This window comes from Artemia franciscana, chromosome 4 (genome assembly GCF_032884065.1).
Source record: "Artemia franciscana chromosome 4, ASM3288406v1, whole genome shotgun sequence".
Taxonomy (NCBI): Eukaryota; Metazoa; Arthropoda; class Branchiopoda; order Anostraca; family Artemiidae; genus Artemia; species Artemia franciscana.
Window position 1 is genome coordinate 29,579,310 of NC_088866.1, and position 20,268 is coordinate 29,599,577.

At 36.3% G+C, this 20,268-nt stretch overlaps 1 protein-coding gene across 4 annotated transcripts in view; it reads left to right on the plus strand.

Annotated features, from left to right (window-relative positions):
- LOC136026265 (multiple PDZ domain protein-like) overlaps positions 1-20,268 on the plus strand; it is a 448,978-nt gene that overhangs the window by 422,126 nt on the left and 6,584 nt on the right. For 3 of the 4 annotated variants that reach the window (XM_065702652.1, XM_065702654.1, XM_065702653.1), the window contains 3 exons: positions 7,602-7,757; positions 10,273-10,425; positions 11,494-11,690. In XM_065702652.1, coding sequence (XP_065558724.1) covers positions 7,602-7,757; positions 10,273-10,425; positions 11,494-11,690 — 506 coding nt within the window. Of the gene's footprint in view, positions 1-7,601; positions 7,758-10,272; positions 10,426-11,493; positions 11,691-16,087; positions 16,108-20,268 lie in introns of all 4 variants that reach the window. The other variant, XM_065702655.1, reaches the window with a different exon arrangement.

The following is a 20,268-nucleotide window of genomic DNA, read 5'->3' on the forward strand; positions in this document are numbered from 1 at the left end:
TGAAAAAAAAACATGAAAACGTTTTTTCAAATGAAAGGAAGAAGTAGCAGTGAAACTTAAAACGAACAGAGATTATTACGCATGTGAGGGGTTCTACAAATACTTTAGCATAAAGAGCGAGGTATTTAGGAGGAGATAAATACCTTGCTCTTTATGCTAAAGTATTTTTAGTAATTTCAACTATTTATTCTACGGCCTTTCTGATTCAGGGGTCATTCTTAAAGAATTGGGACAAAACTTACGATTTAGTGTAAAGAGCGAGGTATTAACGAGGGTACAAACCCCCTCGTATACAGAATAAAAATATAAGGTTATGATAGTTTGTTATGTAAGTTAATTCTTAGGTTACGTATACTTTTTACTAATAAGAACGTTCGTTAAAAATTACAAGTTCTAGTTTCCTTTTTAAGTAACCGAAAAATTAGAGGGCAACTAGGCCATCTTCTCCACCCCTTATTTCTCAAAATCGTGTGATCAAAACTAAGAGAAAGGCATTTAGCCAAAAAAAGAATTAATATACAAATTTCATTTTATAATTTATGTGCGGAGAGCCAAAACCAAACATACATTAATTCAAAAACGTTCAGAAATTAAATAAAAAAAAACAAATTTTTTTTACCTGAAAGTAAGGAACGACATTAAAACTTAAAACGAACAGAAATTACTCCGTATATGAAATGGGTTGTCCCCTCCGCAATCCCTCTCTCTTTACGCTAAAGTTTGACTCTTTGCCACAATTCTACTTTTTAAAACAATTAAACGCTTTAGCGTAAAGAGCGAGGGATTGTGGAGGGAACAATCCATTTCATATACGGAGTAATTTCTGTTCGTTTTAAGTTTTAATGTCGTTCCTTACTTTCAGGTAAAAAAAATTAGTTTTTTTTTTATTTAATCCATTTACAGAGTCAGTGTTGGGATATTACTAATTTTTACACGAAATTTCAAAATTCAGTTTGGTAGATAGAGATAAATCTCATCTACAGTATGATCGCAAAATTTTCGCTAAACATTTTTTTAAACCGAAATTCTCGTTGGACCAAGATTTTGGTACACTAATACTGCAAGAAAGCGGAAAAATACCAAAACCTGCAAAGGAAACATAAACGATAAACATGCTAAAAGCTTTTTTGGCCGTATTTTTTATAGTCTTCAAAGGGGGGGGGCAAATTGAGGGTACATGCTTTATTTATATTTATTTGCATGCAGTGTATATTTTAAATCCCTCTTGGGAGAGTGTATTATTGTTAATTTATTACCTTTCGAAAACAGAAAAGATGGAGTATAAAAAAGAAAAAGAGAGTAAAAAAAAATTAAATACACTTCAACTACAAACATTATAAAATAACACTAGTCCAGGGGTGGTTGGCTCTTAAAACATTGGCACTGAATTTGGAGATTATTCTCTCTGTGGCCATGGAAGGGTGGGTGACCTTGTATTTCATGGAGATGTCGCCATTGCTGTGGCACAGAGGGAGACGCAGGAGAAACTTGGCATATCTGTAGAATACGCTACAAATGGCTTTCTTTTCGGTAGCTGTGAATATTTTTCAGAAGGGAGCTAGAGCAAGCAGATGGGGGGTAGTAAAAGCATTGTATAATCGGGCAAGGAGAGGACGGTTGAAACGATACTTATTGGCAACAAGTAATCCGTAAGACGCTCCTAGACGGGAACAGAAGTGGTTTGTCAGTGCTGAGCGTGTGTCCTTCAATGTAGAAGAAATAGGGAGGCCAAGATAGGTAGGGGATTCACAGGGCTTAATCAGAGTGTCGCCAATTTTAACGGAGAGGTTAATTGAAAGCTCATTTTTTGAACCATTGAAGAAAAGAAGTTCTGTTTTAGATTCGTTGAAGGAAAGTCTGATCTGCTTGTATGCCGCTGCAAGTGAGTCGTAATTTTGTTGAAATAAAGATATCGAACGAGAAACATGAAGAATGTCATCAACGAAGTTCAGTAGCGATAGATTGATCCCACGGAAAAAGCACGGCGGCTTTATTACTTGTTGTGCTTCGATGATAGCGTTATTAAACAGTGGTGGTGAAGTTTTGCCACCTTGACGTACGCCTTTCTTGACACTCAGCATTTCTTTAGAAGGAAAAGTGCCGGACGGAGAGGGGATCAGGATGACAGCCGAGAGCTTGTTGTACATATTGTAAACAGGGGAAATGATACAAGAGGAAACACCTCGCTGAAGGGCTTTGAGCAGGATATGGCCATGGATGCCAGAATCGAAGGCTCTACTAACATCAAGCGCTACAAAGAAGAGAAAATCACCATTTTTATCTGCATCAACAAGAAAATTTGCAAGAACGCTGTGAACGTGTTCCCGTTCTGAGTGCCTTTTGAACCCGACTGGTCGTCTGGAGTAGTACATCGAAGTGCAATTTCATCAAAAATAAGGGATTCAAATAGCTTACAAAAAGTAGTTGAAACAGTGATCGGACGATATGAAGCGCACTGGTCAGCTGGTTTACCTTTTTCGAGAATAGGATGGACCAATCCAACACCAAAGCTGTCTAGAACAATGCCAGTAACGAAAATCATTTGAAATAGCAGAGAAAGGTGCTCTAGGAGAAGATTGCTGGCAAAGCTTAAATGGGTGCCAGATATACCATCGATGCCCTTAGATTTTTTTATTTATTTTTTTTTTTTATCTTAACAATTTTGGAACGCATCAAAGACGGAGTGACCAGGAAACCAATATCCTTAACTGCAAACTGGAGCTCCTTATCGAGGGCCTGGCGAAAGGTGTTGTCTAGGTAGGAATTATGGGCTGAAAATTGGTCTCTGAAGTAGTCGCACCAGTCTTTTTCTGGCATGCAGATGTGCCATTGGAAGATTTGTTCTTAGCTCGAAGACGCCATAAAGCAGGAGGCGAATTATCGACAATCTCGCTGGTACGGGCAATTTCATTAGCCCTATGCTGTGCGATGGCTTTGGAAAATTTACGTTTCGTGTAAATATATGACTACTCCGGAGTGCGGCTTCCCACAATCTGTCCATAATTGTAGCCAGAATTTAGCTGAATCACCTGTGGCTAGGAGATTAGGATTATTCCGTCAGTTACGCGCTTCATTGACGTGGTGAATTTTGTGGATAGGAACTGCTGCTTTCTCAGCTCTATGGATAGTATGCGTTATCTCAGAACAGTAGATGTTTAGTAGGATAGTTTTTTCCGAGTCTACTGTTATGTTCGTACAACCGAGAAGTGTGAAAGGAATTCGGATCTTTGACAGTATGGAGTCACGTGAACTCTGGTACGAATCGATGTTAGCAGTTGAGGCTACACATTTAGGTGGAGAATTTGTGGGTGAAGTTTGCGGCAAGGGCTTTATTTGAAAAGAATTACAGATCGGCATGTGGTCGGATATGGAGTAATCAAGAAGAACCGAAGTAGCAGAGGAGGGCTTAATCATAGAAGAACAATAGAAATAGTCCAACTGAGACACGGAGCCAGATTGATGGATATACGTAAAATCGCGATCATTTCCAACACAGATGAGACTTGGACAAGCATGGAGTAAGATCTGAGATCTATTGGTTTTCAGGGTCAGACAGTTCACAGTTAAAGTCACCAAATAGGAGACAACATAGGCCTTCATCTTCATATTTTGATACTAGCTTGGCAATTGATGTACATGTGAGAGGGAACTTCTCAGATATATCATTACGGTAGTTAGTAGGAAAATAAACTACGAACATGACCACATTCGAAACTTTAACCGCAAGGAAACTTTCAGACTTAGCAACTAGATTACCAAGTAGCTCTTTCCGTATGATCAGTGCCAAACCGCCTGAAGGCCTACCGCGAGTGGACTTAGCATGGAGGAAAAACATATTACGTGTAGACGTGAACTCCAACAGTTGACGACTATCGCTTGACAAGAAATGTTCCTGGAGACCCACCACGTCAAACAGCAAGCAAAGTTCAGACAGTAGGTGATGTTTCGGCAGAACTTTCCCATTGATGCTCCACGATACAATTTGTAAGGTTTCTTCAGGCATTGGAATTCTTTAGAAGAGATTGAGCGACAGGACACTTAAAACTGTAACATGGGTGGTCGGAGGAATCGCAAAGAGCACACTTAAGTGCCTTTGTACAAGGATTATCTTTGGTTGTGGAGTGGCCAGCCTCACCACACCTGGAACATTTTCGGGTACCTGACCACGCACACGCAAAATGACCATATGACTGGCAAGAGAAGCATTGGGGTGGCAAGCGTTGAAATATACTAATGGGGAGTCTTTCGTACCCTATGATGGGTGGAGAGCGAATAGGAGACTCGAGGTCCTCTTTAGACTCAAAAAGAAGCTTAAATGAACGGGAGTTTCGGGTTTAAGTTGCTTTCAAACAGTTGGCAATCAAATCACATAGGCTATTTTCGTTCAGGTTCAGAACATAACGGATAATACTGAAAAAGGAGGGGCATTGGAGTTTAGGCCCCCGACTTCAGGGTTATTCCCGGTTATGCGTGACATAATAAGTTCGGTACCAGTTTTATCCTTTGTGACTACTTTCCAGGCGTCTCTACTGGGACGAAGCTCGATTATATTCCCACTAGCTTCTCCACAAACATGCTCCAGATAAGCTTTACGAGAGTCAGTCTTTTTAAGGTCTAAGGGGGGCTTCTTGAGAATAACTGCATAGGAAGGCTTGGCCGGTGGAGTGACTAATTGATTCATGGATGTAGCAAGTTTCTCAGCTGCACGGGCTTTTTTCTCACTTTCAATAAAGTCCTTCAAATTATTGGAGATTTCTGTCACTTTTTGAGTAACAATAGCACTCAATTCACCAGGCGTAGTTGGGACCTGCTTAGGATCAAAAATTACGAATTTTGGCAATTTGATCCGGTTAAGTCTCGCATAATTGGAACAGTTTCAGCATATCTAACAAATTATTGGCAATCTTTTGGCGAGCAACGTTGCGACTCAAAGTATTCGAATAGTGCCAAAGTGTATCCTTAGCTTTTATAATCGTATCCTTGTCATAAAATCTCACTGCCTTTTTGCAAATTTCATCAGCCTTATTTGTTTGGAGCGCTCGCGATAAATGATTTAGCAAAGCATTATGCATAAGTATGTCTTTCTCACTCGACATTATGCTAATTTAGAAGTCCAGATACATTCAATGAGGAGAAATAACTGGTTTCTATTTGCACGCGACAAGAGCTTATTAACGACTGAAATGTAAATGATACATGAAATGTAATTAAATACCTGATTTTAGGTCAGTAGATCGTAATACTTTTAATCCGTATCAAGGTTTTTTTTTAAAGAAAAGAATAGTCACTGAAAAAATAATCCAAATTTAAGTCCAAATCCTTAATTCTTCAGCGCCACGGTAAAATATATCTGCACTCTCAATGTTATAATATATTCCAAAGTTAATCCGGCTTAAAATTGAACTATTGTACACTGGTCAGAAGCCAAATGAATGTTTTTTACCGTTGTACAAACGGGAAATATGGGGTAAATAATCACATCTCGGACGTGATTGCGTTTTGGGTAGGAGCGAAATCACTTCATAAAAGGCTAAAATCGGTTTTCCGTTGCCGTTGGTTCCTTTAACTATTTCCAATAACGGTAGATCAAGGGGTAATTTTTTTAGAACGTAACGGTACTTTTAATGGCAATCGATTTCTGATAGGATATCGTTGAGAATTTTAGGCGTGGTATCGCATCGAGTATCGAGCAGTATTATAATTAGTTCTGAGTAGTCGCTAACTTACTTTTCATATGTTACTTACTCCATGTTCAATTTGACTTGTTGCAATTGATTTTCATCGTTGACAACCTATCAGAGAGAATAGTTTTGATAGCTGTCAAAGAAAAATGAATTGTAATCAATTTCAATTTGTGTGCTTAATCGGCTTGTTTCACGTTGCAAGCTCCTGGCTTATTGTGGACGTTCGAGATTCAGTGACATGTTTGGCTTCAGGAAGGTCTATATGCAGTTGTTGGCTTGGTGAGAGACAACTACTCTTGATCCTAGCATCTGTTGTATTTCCTGAACCCGCCAAGCGGTCCCAGGTCGGACTTAATGCTGGATAGCCAGGCTTTCTTCTGACTCATGGCTCGCTTCCTTCACGACGGCAAAGGGAGACATTTCAGGCATTGCTTCGATATTGTGTTGTTAAGGCATCGTAGTACATGGCTGAACCACTAGAGGCGTCTACATTTGATGATATTTGATAGGTGAGGCCGGTTTCCAGTTGTACTGCAGTTAGTATCGTTGCTGACTTTTGCAGATCACCTGACCTTCAGGATGCACCGAAGGCATGTTTAATTGAAGACGTCCTGAACCCAGACTTCTGAGGCTTTTAAGAGCCAGATCTTGCAGACGAACAGTTCCACTGATACCACCATTGCATCAAAAATCGGCAGTTGTGCCTTCAATGTTGCTTGATAAATTTTTTGTAGGGATTTCTTCACAAGGAGAAAAATAGCTAAAGCAAAAGAAATAGGAGCCTGGATCTCCTTTCTGGCGCTGCCGTAAAGGTCTATCATAGAACCTAGGTTTTTGAAAGAGTAATATTTAACGCCGAATAAATGAGGAAGTGTTTTAATTTGTCACAAGCCTTAGAAAACTGTCATTATAGTAGAATAGAGGCTCTAGTATTGAGGAGTACGCATATTTTTTCCACCTTTTGTTTGTTTGTTTTTTGTTGTTTTTTTGCTAATGGGGTTTTATTCAATTTCAAGGAAAGTATAATTCAAGGACCCACCCTAAATGAAAAAGGGGCCATAAAAATATGATTAGCCCCGAGGAATTTCCTTGGAGGGAAAAGGCAAGTGCTACCAGGAGCTTTGTTTTACCAAGTTTTCAACGTTATATTTTCATTTTCTCATTTTATGCATTTTCTTAATGTCTTCTTGTTGTTCGGGGGTAAAAAAAACCTCCTTATCCTTCCCCCTGCTTGCTAGAGTCTATGAAGGACAAACTTAGAAAGATATAGTTTTCAAACTTACATGTCCTTTTTTCCTCCCGTTTTCCCTGAACAAATAATATTCCAGCTCGAATAAGGAAGATGTAAATGGAGTTCATTTACATTGGTCTCAATTCTATATTGGTCTCAACGTAGTTATGAGCCCTTCTACCCATTTCTGAGCAAAAAATGGACAGAACAGATGAATCTTCTGAAAATATAGCCAATTCAGGAAGAACTGTTAAAACATTCATTTTTCAGGGGGAGGGAGCCCAAATTCATAAATACGGCCTTATAACCTCGTAATTTCAATCCCATTGTTAGACTAAGAAATCAATTTTCGTTTATACCGAATGTTTTTCCAGAAGACTTTTTTTTTCATCGCGTGGACATGAAATCATGCCAATGAAGTGAAATTTGACTGAACCCACCTACCCTGGTAGTTATTCTTACTAAATTGAAATATCATGAACATAGGAAGAGTTAATTTTTATTACATTAACTCTATGCAGGACGTAGATAGGGATCTCTGGCCCCTCCCCCCGAAATACTAAATTTTTGCCGGTATTTCTTACTCAAATTATGAAAATGGATTTTTTGTTTATTTGGCCAACCGCCAAAATAATATATTTACGTGCCTGACTGTAGTCTTCACTAGTGTATTTGAATATTTCTAGGGCTCAATTCTGATCCATGAAGTTTATCCAGATGGTGCAGCCGCACGAGATGGAAGGCTCAAACCTGGAGATCAAATTTTGGAAGTGAACAATGAAGACTTCAGAAACGTGCCTCATAGTAAAGCGTTAGCCGTTCTTAGACAAACTCCCGCAAAGGTAAAGTGTTTCTGTATACCATCACTTGCAATCCCCTAACGGCCGTATCTCACATTTTCACGCCTTTCAGATACTTGGTAAGAATGGTTTGCTAAGCTGTTCTCAAAGGGAGGCAGAGCAGGGCAATACATGTCCAATAAGCATTGATCCCCCTGATTTGGGAGCAGCTTAGCAACTGGTTTTTGGGTAATTATCTCAGAAATGTGAAAATGTCAGATGAGACCTTTATGCGTGACTTCGAAGATATCCAGTGAATTTCTCGTCATTATTTAAGGGCTCTCAAAAGTCACCATGCTTTTGTGTTTTATTAATTTCTATGCATTATTACTGGTACATAAGACCCTTCAATGATACGAAGTCTGTCTAGTGTGTGTTCCCTTTTTATCCAGTCTGCTCCAGCATAGGTGCTCCCTGTCTGCAACTCCAGCATATCTGCGACATCCAGCCTGCTCCAGTATATCTAGGGTGATAGTATCAATGCCTCCCAAAATCACAGTTTTGATTTTTTAAATATTATGTGCCGTAGTGGCGTATGGGAAGACTCTCCTTCACCGAGTCTCCCCATCAACAATTTGATATTATGAGACCGTCTATTAACGAGGTTTGTCCGGGTCGAGCAGACTTGGCGCAGGTGAACAAATTTTCGAATTGAATAATTAGGATTTGAGAAACACACCTAACAGTAAGACAAAGGCACCGTTAGAAAAACTCCCGCAAAGGTATCATAATATACTTTCATATATCCAGTGGCTTTAATGTCATTAAATAGGGGTTTTCAAAATTCAACTTGTCAATGTCTTTTGTTACTATTAATTAAATGTTTAGCATCTTACTTGTATACGATCCCAGTAGACAACATGAAGAATATGTGGCATATTTTCTATTTCCATCCAGGTTTCCTCCAACGTATATAGAGGGCTAATGGCAAGAGCTCTGGGGATTCAAAATTTGTCACTATATTGACGTGTAACCTATCCTCCACGCAATTTGTCACTATATTGACGTGTAACCTATCCTCCACGCAATCGCCTTCTCCAAAAAAAAATAAATAAAATGGTGCGATATTATGAATACGTTGTCTCTGAGTGTTTGTCTAGATGGAGCAGACGCTTGAGACGGCATACTCAGATCTAGTAAACAAAATTGGAAGCGAATATCAAGGATCACAATGAGAAGGAAATATTGAGGAGATGAACAAAAATGATGATAATGAAGGAGGGGATACGGAGCAAAATTTCAGCTGTCTTAGAGGTACTTATATTTCTAAAAAGGAATTTAGGAATCCGGTATATTCCTAAATCCTAAAAAGGACGTATGTTCATTGTCATTTTGTTTTACAGGGTATACTCAAGAGTCGTATGTGACAAAATACGAATCATATTCTATTAGAACTAATTCTGTCGTGCTCAACTTAAAAGCCGGTTTGTAATGATTGGTTGCTTTTCAGACAGTATAAATATTAAGGAGTTAATTGACTTTATCGCTCATTTAAAGCTGTTGCTCAATTAGGACCCAACGGTCCTAACGGTCTTAGGACCCAACGGTCAGATTGCGCTATATGTATGCATCAATGAACTGCGGGCCAATGTTTTTAGGTTTTTTTGTTTCTTTTTTAAATCGCAGTATCCATACTCGACGCGTAGCTTGGTAGGACCAATTTGTTTTTCTTTTATTTTATTTCTTACAGTTTTTATAATGGGAACCATTAGAGGAAAATTAATGTATTATAAAAAGAATAAGTACCACAGCATATAAGAATGGTTAGCCATAAAGCCCGAGGGAAAAGCCATAAAGCCCGAGTGTGGCAAAAATAATCAGTAAATTCCTTTATAAAACAACCAAAAGACAAAAAAATAACTATACATATAAAAATGCTAACATGAACATATGGGAATATGAATAAAACAATCGAAACATTTAATTTCACATAAAATCGTTCCAAAAAGGTAAAAAGATCTTATCTGAAGAGCAGCTATCGTCCATAAATGGCACAATTCTTAGCTAATTTTCTTTTATTTAATTATTGAAATTTTACCTTTCATTAAGTTTTTACCTAATTAAATGTTCTTTGTTTTTCTTTTATCTAATGTATTAAATTTTGTTTAAATCTTTTATGAAAATGTTCTTTTCTTTTTCAAATTTTCTTTCATTTTTTAAATAGTATTTTTGAAGTGTGTGGTAAGCAGTATGGGTAACTTATAAGAGCGGAAACTGGCGTTAGTATTGTCAAAAAATCTCAATGCCATCTAGCGTTTGGCGACATCTTCAATCTTCGTAATCAATTTTCTGTGAGGATGAGACCAGACACTTATTAGTACATTAGTTTTACCAACTACACACCTTAAATTAACTATTCTTATTATTAGATTGATAAATATGCCCATTGTCACGAAACGCTAGATGGCGTTGAGGTTTTTTTCGACATTTTTTTTCTGTGACTTCAATATAATTGTTGGTGCTTTCAAGTGAGTCCTTTGGATATTATAAAAATTTAAAACTAGATTCTGCTTTTCAGGTGAAAATGGTGGTGCTTCGTGATGAAGGTGCAGCCAAGGATGATGATAGATATGATACAATTGAAGTTAACCTAATGAAAAAGCCAGGCAAAGGTCTAGGACTCAGTATTGTTGGAAGACGAAATGGCCCAGGAGTTTACATATCGGATGTCGTGAGTTTTATTTTATTTAGTTTATAAAAGGCCTATTGCTATACGTACAGTTGCTCCAACGACTATATCCAACTATTATAAATAAAATGTGATTGAAGTTATAAAAAACTAATGTATTAATAATAATGTCAGAAAATTATAAAATATTTTATAATAATATAATACTAATTATAAAATTATAAAATGAATATTTATATGTAAAATATTCATTTTAGACTAATAGAGTAGTCTGATATTCACAAATGTTCCTCCTGCTTTTTTTTATATGCGGTAATTCAAACGTGCGCATATATTATAAATATTGTACATAATATATTGTATAATATTTGCATATTTTATTCAGCTTATTGTTTGATATAAAGTCATTCAAACGTTCACATAAATGTATCCTTAACTTATTCCTCTGGAGGACTAAATCGAAATATAGTTTAGTCCTTTTTTCAGAATCAATGTGTTAATATAATTAAGATAAACAACTGATGAAATTAAAGAGCAACATTAATTTTTTTGAATAAATTTTTCCGTATATAATGGGTGCTAACAGTCTTTTCTGCCCTCCTCCTTCCCTCCTGCACGTTTTAGTTCCACTTGGGCTTTCCTAAAAGCATTGCAGAATCAACAATAATTTTTATGTGTTTTTACTCAATTTTTTAGTTAGAAGAAGAGGCAGAGGTAAATTAAAAGGCACTGTGTGTATTCATTCGTAACACAAAGTAATTATTCGTTGGAATATATACTCAGCACTCAGATTTTCCCTTTTAAGTTAAAGAATATTTTTAATGAAATTAAAGAGTGTCATCAAATAATTAATAAAAAGAAATTATCCTATGGATGAGGGGGACTTCCACCCCTTTCAATCTTCCTCCTTCCCCTTTTCGTGCTGAAGTTTGACTAGAATTTTTCTGAAAGCATTGTAGAATCCACAATGATTTATTAGTTTTCACGCAATTTTTTTTTACTTAGGGGAGCGGGAAGGGGTATAATCAAAAGACACTGTGTGTGTTCATTTGTAGCACAACGTAATTATACGTTGAAGTATTTACTCAGCACTCAGTTCTTCGCTTTCAGGTTAAAGGTGGAACGGCTGAAGCTGACGGAAGATTAATTCAAGGGGACCAAATTCTGTCTGTTAATGGTATTGACTTAAGCAACGCCTCTCAGGAACAAGCAGCTGCTATCTTGAAAACAGCAATGGGTCGTGTTGACCTAAAGATTGGAAGACTTAAACCAGGAACCAATTCACCAAGAGCTGATAGAAGTGATGCGTAAGTTCTTCTGCTTCTTTTTTAATCGTTTATGTCAGTGTTCCATCAGTTAGTCTTTCTATTTGACGACTAAATTTGGCTAAAGAGTCGATATAAGATTCTTCTTCTTTTTTTGTACTTTTATAGTTTTTTCTTCTACTTCTTTTTTAATTGTTTATTACAGTAATGCGTAAGCTAGTCTCTCCATTTGAAGACATATTTGGCTAAAGAGTCCAATTAAGATTCTTCTTTTTTTTATGTACATATTTTTTTTCCTACATCTTTTTTTGTTTGTGTCAGCGTTGCGTAAGTTTGTCTATTTGAAGACTTTTTAGCTAAAGAGTCCTCGTTTTTTTTATTATAATTATATAAAATGTACAGCGGTCTTACATTTCTGGGTGTTATTTCTCGGTATTTTCAAGGGTGTCCAAGCTAATCATAATTGTTCTCTTATTGGCCACCTATTAAACACGAAATCTAGCCCATAGTAACTGAAAATTTATTAAAGGGTTAAAAAAGATTCCCCCCCCCCCCTGTCAAAAAAATATCAATCTCCTTGTAAAGAAACGGCAGAGATAATCAAGGATATTAAGTTTATTTACCCCAAAAAAAATTTCATGAAAGTTGTGGTTTTAATATGAAGGTAACTTTTCTGAAAGTAGTGAGATCAGCACCATTTTGTTGATAATAATCGTCCAAAATACCGAGATACGTTTAACTTTTCAAATGAATATGTCAATGGTGGACCAAAGTCCGCAACCTGGATATGGTGGTCTTAACAATGGGAAAATACCTAGCGATTTAGGGAAACATTAATAATACCTATTAATAGCAAAGGGGATTGGAGCGAGTCAACTGAGAATGAAGATAGTCAATAAGATGAGTCAACTGAGAATGAAGATAGGTAGATTTCTGTAGGAAGCAAACCATGGTTTCCCCTAGAGAAAACTCGTAGAGTGAACCATTGTCTATAGTAATTAAAGAATTGGAAATGCGTTATAAAAAATGTCTCGTGCGACAAATCTGCCGTTTAATGTTTATTGAATATGGTAATAAGTGATTTTTGACAGCGAATTTATTTCGGAAGGGATCTTGTAGTCCCTTGAAAATGGTGCCAAACCGAGATGAAAAATATATTATGGGATTTGCCACTGTCAAAAAACCGAGATCGGAGGTTGTCAGCCCCTCTATTCTAAATTACATTTTGCACAATTAACGAAAAATCGCATTTTAGCATTTAGGGTAGGACCTTTAGGATAGCACTGATGGTTTTCTTTTTCTTTTTTCCTCTGCCGCCAGTGGGACACCGCATCATCGTGGAGAGCTGTTTAAGGGATCAATTGAAAGCTAATAAACATATATACGTATTTTTTTATATTTGTCTTAATTACCTTAAAACATTATCCTTGAACCCCTTTGATATTAGTTCCTTTGGAGTTATTGGTGGCGCATAGAAACTTGACGAAGCTTAACCACTCGTCTCGAAGCGGTGACGTCTTTCCATTTAGGTATTAACGAGGTTTTTGCTGTCTTCAGATCTTGGTCAAAAGTTCGCCCCAAGGGGTTCTTCTGACGACCTCGTCTTCCTCCTTTGCCTGGTTTCTAATCGTAGTAGGAGGGTGGCTTCGTTCATATGGAATACATGTCCTAAATATGTCCACCTCTTCTTCCTTAGAACAGCAGTAATGCAAGACTGGCCCGTTTTACTGCAGATTTCCGAGTTAGTGACTATATTCCAAGTTTATATTTAAAATACTCCATAGGTATATGAATGCAAGAATTGTCTTTTTGAGCTGGTTGGTTCATTTCATAGCACATTGCTACCAAAGAAACGTAGATTCATCCACAGAGAACTGTCACTGCTCCTTAAATGGGCTTTAGTCTGTTGTGTTCCATGTAAGGTTCCGATTAAAAGTTCCAGTTGACTGACCAATACAGCGCTCAATTTTGGTCATTATTTCACCATCGTAATTGGTTCAGTTACCCTGGTATTTGAACTCATTGACCTGTTCTAGATTCTTATTCTTGCAATGCAGAACAGGTGGTTAGCTTGTGATGGAAATGCTTTTTGATTTGTCAACATCGAGATTGGCCCAACGGTTTGCATTTCTATAATTGTTTCAAGTCGCAGCTGCAACCTCTGTTAAGAATCTTCAAGCAAGACTGTGTCACCTGCGAATTCTAATTCAGAGGGTTGCTTACTTAAATCTAGTTGTGGCATTCTCGGTTTTATCGCAACACTCAATCCTTCGTAGAGGAACATAATCTTGCTCACTAGTTTTTCTAGCACCTCATAATACTTGAGGACTTCACAAGCATTCTCGGTCAACTGATTCAGACGCCTTTTTGAAGTCAATAAATAGTAGGTATAGCTTGCTGTTCCACTCTTTTGATTCCTCTACAAGTATCCTAAGTACAAATGCTAAATCAGAGCGTGAAATACGGTTCTAAGACTAGGCTACGCTTCTCGCAGATGTGTAGCTGGTGCGTCTCATAACCGGTGTAATATAATAGAAGCCCATAGTTTGCACGGTACTGGCATATAGTTTATACCTAACCAATTTTCACTGAACATTGCGTCTCACTTTTTGAGGATTTTTATCAATTTGCCATTGAATAATTTGTAATAGTTGCAGCGATAGGTGCAATCTAGTAAAAACCGAACCACGGCCTATAGTAACCAAAAATCAAAAATTGTCTAAAAAAATACCTAGTCCAAAAAAATTGCTATTTAGGGCTGATCTAGGAATTGCAATTACTATTTCGATTAGTCTAAATAAGATTTAGGATTACTATTAGCCAAGGCCCGCCCTTTACTTGGTTGCAGCTACCGCTACAACGTCGATAATGGTATTTTCAAAACCAAATTATGGGAATTTTGAAAACAGCTTTCGACCCCTCACAAAAGGTGTCGAGTTGAAACCAAAATTTACCATTAGAATCGCCATTGCGAGAAATCCCATGCATCAAAATTGGAGCCACCCCCCCCCCCCAAATTTAAGAGCAAGGAAAGTCACCTTTTTGCATTTGTTGTACTGACATGTCCTCTTTTTCCCTTTTTTTTTCCTTTTTACTTCTAAGGGGAACTGGAATAGCTTAGAGAGCTGGAATACCGTTTGAAAGGAAATCGCTATATATATAGTGTCTTTAGTAATTAACGAAACATAACATTTAAAGTATAATGTAATTTTTGGCAAAAAGCTAAATCTTCATATACAAGATGATATAACACATTTATCTTTTGACAAGAGATAATATAACACACGTATCTTTTGAAATTGGTTTTCTGGGGTATGACGTCATATTTTAGGTAATTCAGTTGCCTAGTCCTCTTTGGTTTGTTCTCTACCAAATTCAAACAAAGATTAAGCCGAAGGGTTTTTCCTGTGTGTGATATATGATTAGAAAACCTACGGTCTAACATAATGATTGCAAGAGTAGCTGCAACCTTAAAAAAAGACGAATATGGCCAATAGTAAAAAAAAATAGTCTGAAACTCCTCAAAATTGTGTTGAATCGAAATAAAAAGTGTGCCATTGGAGTCGTCTTGGCCGAAATATAGAAAATTATAGTCTTTGCTTGAGCCAAAGGGAAAAACCTTTGACTTGAGCAGTAATGAAAATCACTTTTTTTTGCGTGGGAAGCATTTTTTTTTTCCTTCTCCGCGGTTAGTGGGGCACTGTAAAATCATGAGAGCTGTTTAAGGGCTCAATGTAAGGAAATTGCTACATCTAATGTCTTTTGATATTAATAAAACACAATATCTAAAATAAAATCACTTATTTGACAAAAAAAAACTGAACCTTCGTATACAACGTGGTGAATGAGGTCACAATCGTAGTATTTTAAATGACGCCTTGGGTAAAAGCAATCACAACATAGCTTGTTCTTTACTGATTCCTGTTAAGAAAAAGCCGAGGAATTTTTCCTGTGTATTATGTCTCATTGGGTTTTCATGTTGTTTGAAAAATAGTAAAAAAAAGTAGTCTAGGGAAGAACGAATCCCAAGGAATCAAGCATCACTCCAATATGACATCATACCCAATATGACATCATCTTGTATATGAAACTATGAAAACCAAACCATATTACCTGGGTAATGGCCACATAATCAAAGGAGCTACAAGATACCAAAAGTCATTTTTTCTTTAGAACCCATCAAGCGATGTGTCTCACTCTTAATAATTTATTGTTGTTTTTGGACACTATTAGACTAATCGAAATAACAGATACCATTCCTGAATCACCCACAAATGGTAGCTTTTTACAAATAGACATTTTTTTTAACCATGATAACGATGTCTGTGTAAACAATATTGGTGGACACACTGTTCCCTTTTTTTTGGAAGTTAAAACTCTATTTTAGCTAAGTCTTTTTTTCATAAGTAGTTTATTAATATAATTATTTTCCTCTGCAGCAAATAAACAACGGAATTCGGTGAGTTCGTTTTGTTGTATGCAACCTTTAAGTTTTGTGTGTGAAATGAACTAGTGCACGACACCTCTTAGTTATGTTATGCTAAAGACGCATTATGGTTACATTTGCATATACAACCAAAATTGCTTAAAGTCTGCTTATTTGTGTTTGAAAAACCAGAGTAAAGATTTAATGCATAGTTTTTTAAAGTTAGAAAAAAATGGAAGTTTGAAACAACAGTTTTTTCAATCTGCACGATAATTTGGCAAGATGCAAGGACATCGCTTGAATTAGAAAATATATGAGAACAAATAGTGTTGATACAAGTTTTTCAAGTCAGATTCTTCCCATTTCATTTTTACATAGTAAGAACTTTCACTTAGATCCACACGTTAAACCATATTTTGAATTATTACAGGATTCTTCAAAGCGTTTTCAGCACCATAAGCTGTTTTCAGGCTAGATCTGCCTCATACGCCCCCTTAGGATTTTCACCTGGTCCCGTGCCTGACTATGGTTATTTTTTTCACATATGTCTTTAAACATACCCTAATTCAAAACACAATATTTCATTTTACAATAAAACGCAAATGACACAATATGCTTCAGAACTTTTACGCCTTGGAGCTGGAAAAGGCGGTAGTAGCCACACTCCTGCTTGTAGTAGTTTCTTAATTCCATTCAATTTAATTTTTACTTGTTTAAAGACGTATTTATTCATCTATATCCGTTTCTACCTCACGTATTAATCAAATTTTCAGGAATATACGTACACTGCCATACCATTCTCTTTCCCTTTAATGTTCAAAAGCCTTCTTTCTGGAGATTTGGACCCTAATTCTGTCAGTTTTCCACTCGGAGCTTTAATTTAGTCCGAATCTCAGGGGAACCAACTCACTATGGGCTAAAATTTATTTTTTCACTTAATTTTAATGGTAATTTTAGAATCATACTTCTTCACGGGAAGCCTTATTCATTTATTTTTCAGAATTTTAGGAATACGAATACATCCCTATACCATATTCCCCCACCATAATTTTTAAAACTCATTTTCTATAGATGTTAGAAAGGGCCGCCTCTTGGAAGTCCTACGCCCACGTTTTAGTTTGTTATTTCTCCTCCTCTCACCCCCTTGATACTTCTCTTTGAAAACATTCTTTCCAGAAAGCCTCTTTTTTAATTAATTTCCTTTTTTTTAAAAAACTGTTTGGACTAATGATAAAGTTTTGTAATGTTTCAGACAGTTGCAACCCTCCCCCCCCCCCCTCCCGTAATTGATTTACTTCTAAAATCTAAGAATTCCACGTTTTAAGCCAAAAATAGTTATTTCCTTTCTCCCCAGAATTGTATTCTTTCTGGTGAAAATACCCTTAAACTACCATTTTTCTCCTTTTGTCCCTGCTAAGATTCAATTCCACTCCTTAACAGTTAAATTATTATTGTCTTTATATTATGTAATCATATGACTATTGTGGCATAAATTCCCGAATAACCTTCTGTATTTTAGATTTAAATATTATTCCCTGAATTTCAGATTTAGATAACTAAAACTTTCCGCTCTTTACCCATAATACTCGTTTGTCTCCTACCTTTCAAAATTCTATTCTGAATGGCGAAATTTCTCCCAACGCATTTTAATGTTACAAGAAACTCTTATTTTCTTTATTTTTCTATAATTTTCCTGTAAATCTTAACTTTATTCCTTATTGCAAGTTAAAGCCTTTCTATTTCATTGATTTTTTAGATTCTTTGGAATGTACGTTCAACCCCATACCATTCTCTTTCCCCGTAATATATAAAAGCCTTCATTCTTTTGATGTTTAATCCAATTTTTCCTTTTTTCGCTCTAAGCTTTAATTTGTTCAGATTTTCGGAGCAACCAACCCATCACGGGCCTAGAGATCGATTTTCACTGAATTTTAATGAGTAATTTTAATATCATATTTCTCAAAGTAAAACCCTTTTTACTTCTTTCGTTGTTCCTCTTCTGTTTTTTGGAGCGCCTACGTCTCAAACCATACTTGACCACTGTTATCACTCTAGCTTCTAATGTTCTAATCTTATTTTACAGCCTTATCTTCCTATTCTTCTATACTTTCTAACACAGTTTTTCAACTGTAAAAAAAAAAAAAAACTGTGCCTTGGCTATTCTACTTTTTATATCTTCACCGTACCCACTGTCTCAACTAATGATACTACCTTGGTGACTGAATCTGTCCACTTGATCAATCTTCTTATTACGCAACATCACCTTTTCATCTTCACTTATTCCTATTCTTAGGGTCTTCTTGACTTATTAATTTCCAAAACCTATTCTTGCACCTTGACCTCGTAAAACCTCTAAAAAATCTTTCACTTTTCTTGTGCCAAACACTGTACACTTTACTCAGGGCCGTCACGTATGGGGGAGGCAGGACGCCCCCTCCCCAATGTTTTTTGCCAAATAGTAAGAAAAATGAGTTGGTAATATCGTATTTGATTCTAAAATTCGAATCGATCTTTCAGCGATGCTTAAAAAAATCTTTCACTGTTCATTTGTCAAATTGTGCGCTGCGCTTGCTTACACTGAATGGCCTCGATTAATGTGTATTCAAGATTTCATCCAAACCGAAGGAAAATAAATCAGTCAAATTTCTATTTGGACATCATCTCCTTGAGCAATACGATTAATTTTAAGGATAGTTAAACTAATAAAGTTGTCTTATATATATGTTACCATGAAAGACTGAAATTGAAGAATATCGACAGTCACCGGTGAATGTCCGAAATCCTGTTTTTTTTTTCCTTGGATTTAGTCAGCTACTATGCCAGTCAGTTTTTTTTCAGTATGTAAGAATTGATGATGACAGGTTAGGTTAGGTTTTTAACCCATTTCAGATATTTATAACCTGATTTAACCTAACCTAACTTAAACTTTTACCAGCAAAACTTGCATGAGACTGACAAAGCTGACTGAATCCTAGTAGAGAAACAGAATTTCGGACCTTCACCGGTGAGTGTCCACATTTATCAGATTTCGGTCTTTCGCCGTAACATGTGCACTATATAGACTTATCCTCCAATTTTATTTTTATCCCCATTTTTTTTTCGAAAAAAAAAATGAAAAATAACATGCAAATTAACACGTTGAAAAGTTAATTTAGTAGAAAAGTTAGAAAACTAAAGTAGAGAAAAGTTAATTTAAAAAACTTCCAAAAAGTCAATAAATGTAATTAAATAGGAAAATTGTAATACAAATTTTTGACGATTTTTTTCTTTGATTAGGTTTTTTTTTAGCACCAAGCATGTTGTCTTATATTTGCTTGCGTAGAATTAGGGACACCATCTTGAAGTTTGTCAGGAGCATAAATTCCTGGCCAAATTTCCTTGTTTGCCAAAATTTTCACAAAAAATAACAGCAAACCCACAAAACCAGTACTAGGCCTAATTGTGCATGAAGATCCCTCCTGAAAAAAAAAAACATGATAAACACTCTTTCTGAATATAATAGTAGCTATAATGACAAATATTACCCTCATCCTAATAGCAACAGAAAGCCTAAAGCCAAATATGCTGAAACTCAAGAAAAATTTCTCCTCCGTGGAAAGTTCTCCCCGAGGAAAATTCCCCCACGTGTCATCAACGATCGTATTTTTCAATTAAAAAATATTTAGAAAATTCCTCTCGGAATATTCGCCCTCTCTGGTTAAAACTCAGACAGCATACAGCGGTACGCTGTATTGCTGGCAAAGTGCCACCATATGGGAGATTACCAAGAGTAGGATCTTCTTCTTGTGACTTTTAATCATGTTTAGCTATTTATATTTCTTCTTAACGATTTTTATACTTTTTTTTTCCCATTGCCTGATTTTCTTTTTAACTTCCATTCCGTGTGTCTACTTTATTTGGTTCAAGCGCCAAATAAAAAATAGTTTAATTGGAATGACTGCAGAAGAAAAAAATCAAATGTCCATAGTAAATCATTGTTGTTTTTTTTTATTCCTAGTAAATTCCAGAAAAGCTTTTCTGTGCGTCTGTTATAATAATAAAAAAAAAGAAAATAAAAGAGGGGGAATCATACCATGGCAAGTCATGTAATACCTTTCCCTTAGACTATCACCACTATCCCCCCGAGATGTGTTCAGTAGAAATATCAACTTAATTTCGTTTCATTTTGTCACAGTCGTTAGTTACTTGTAATTC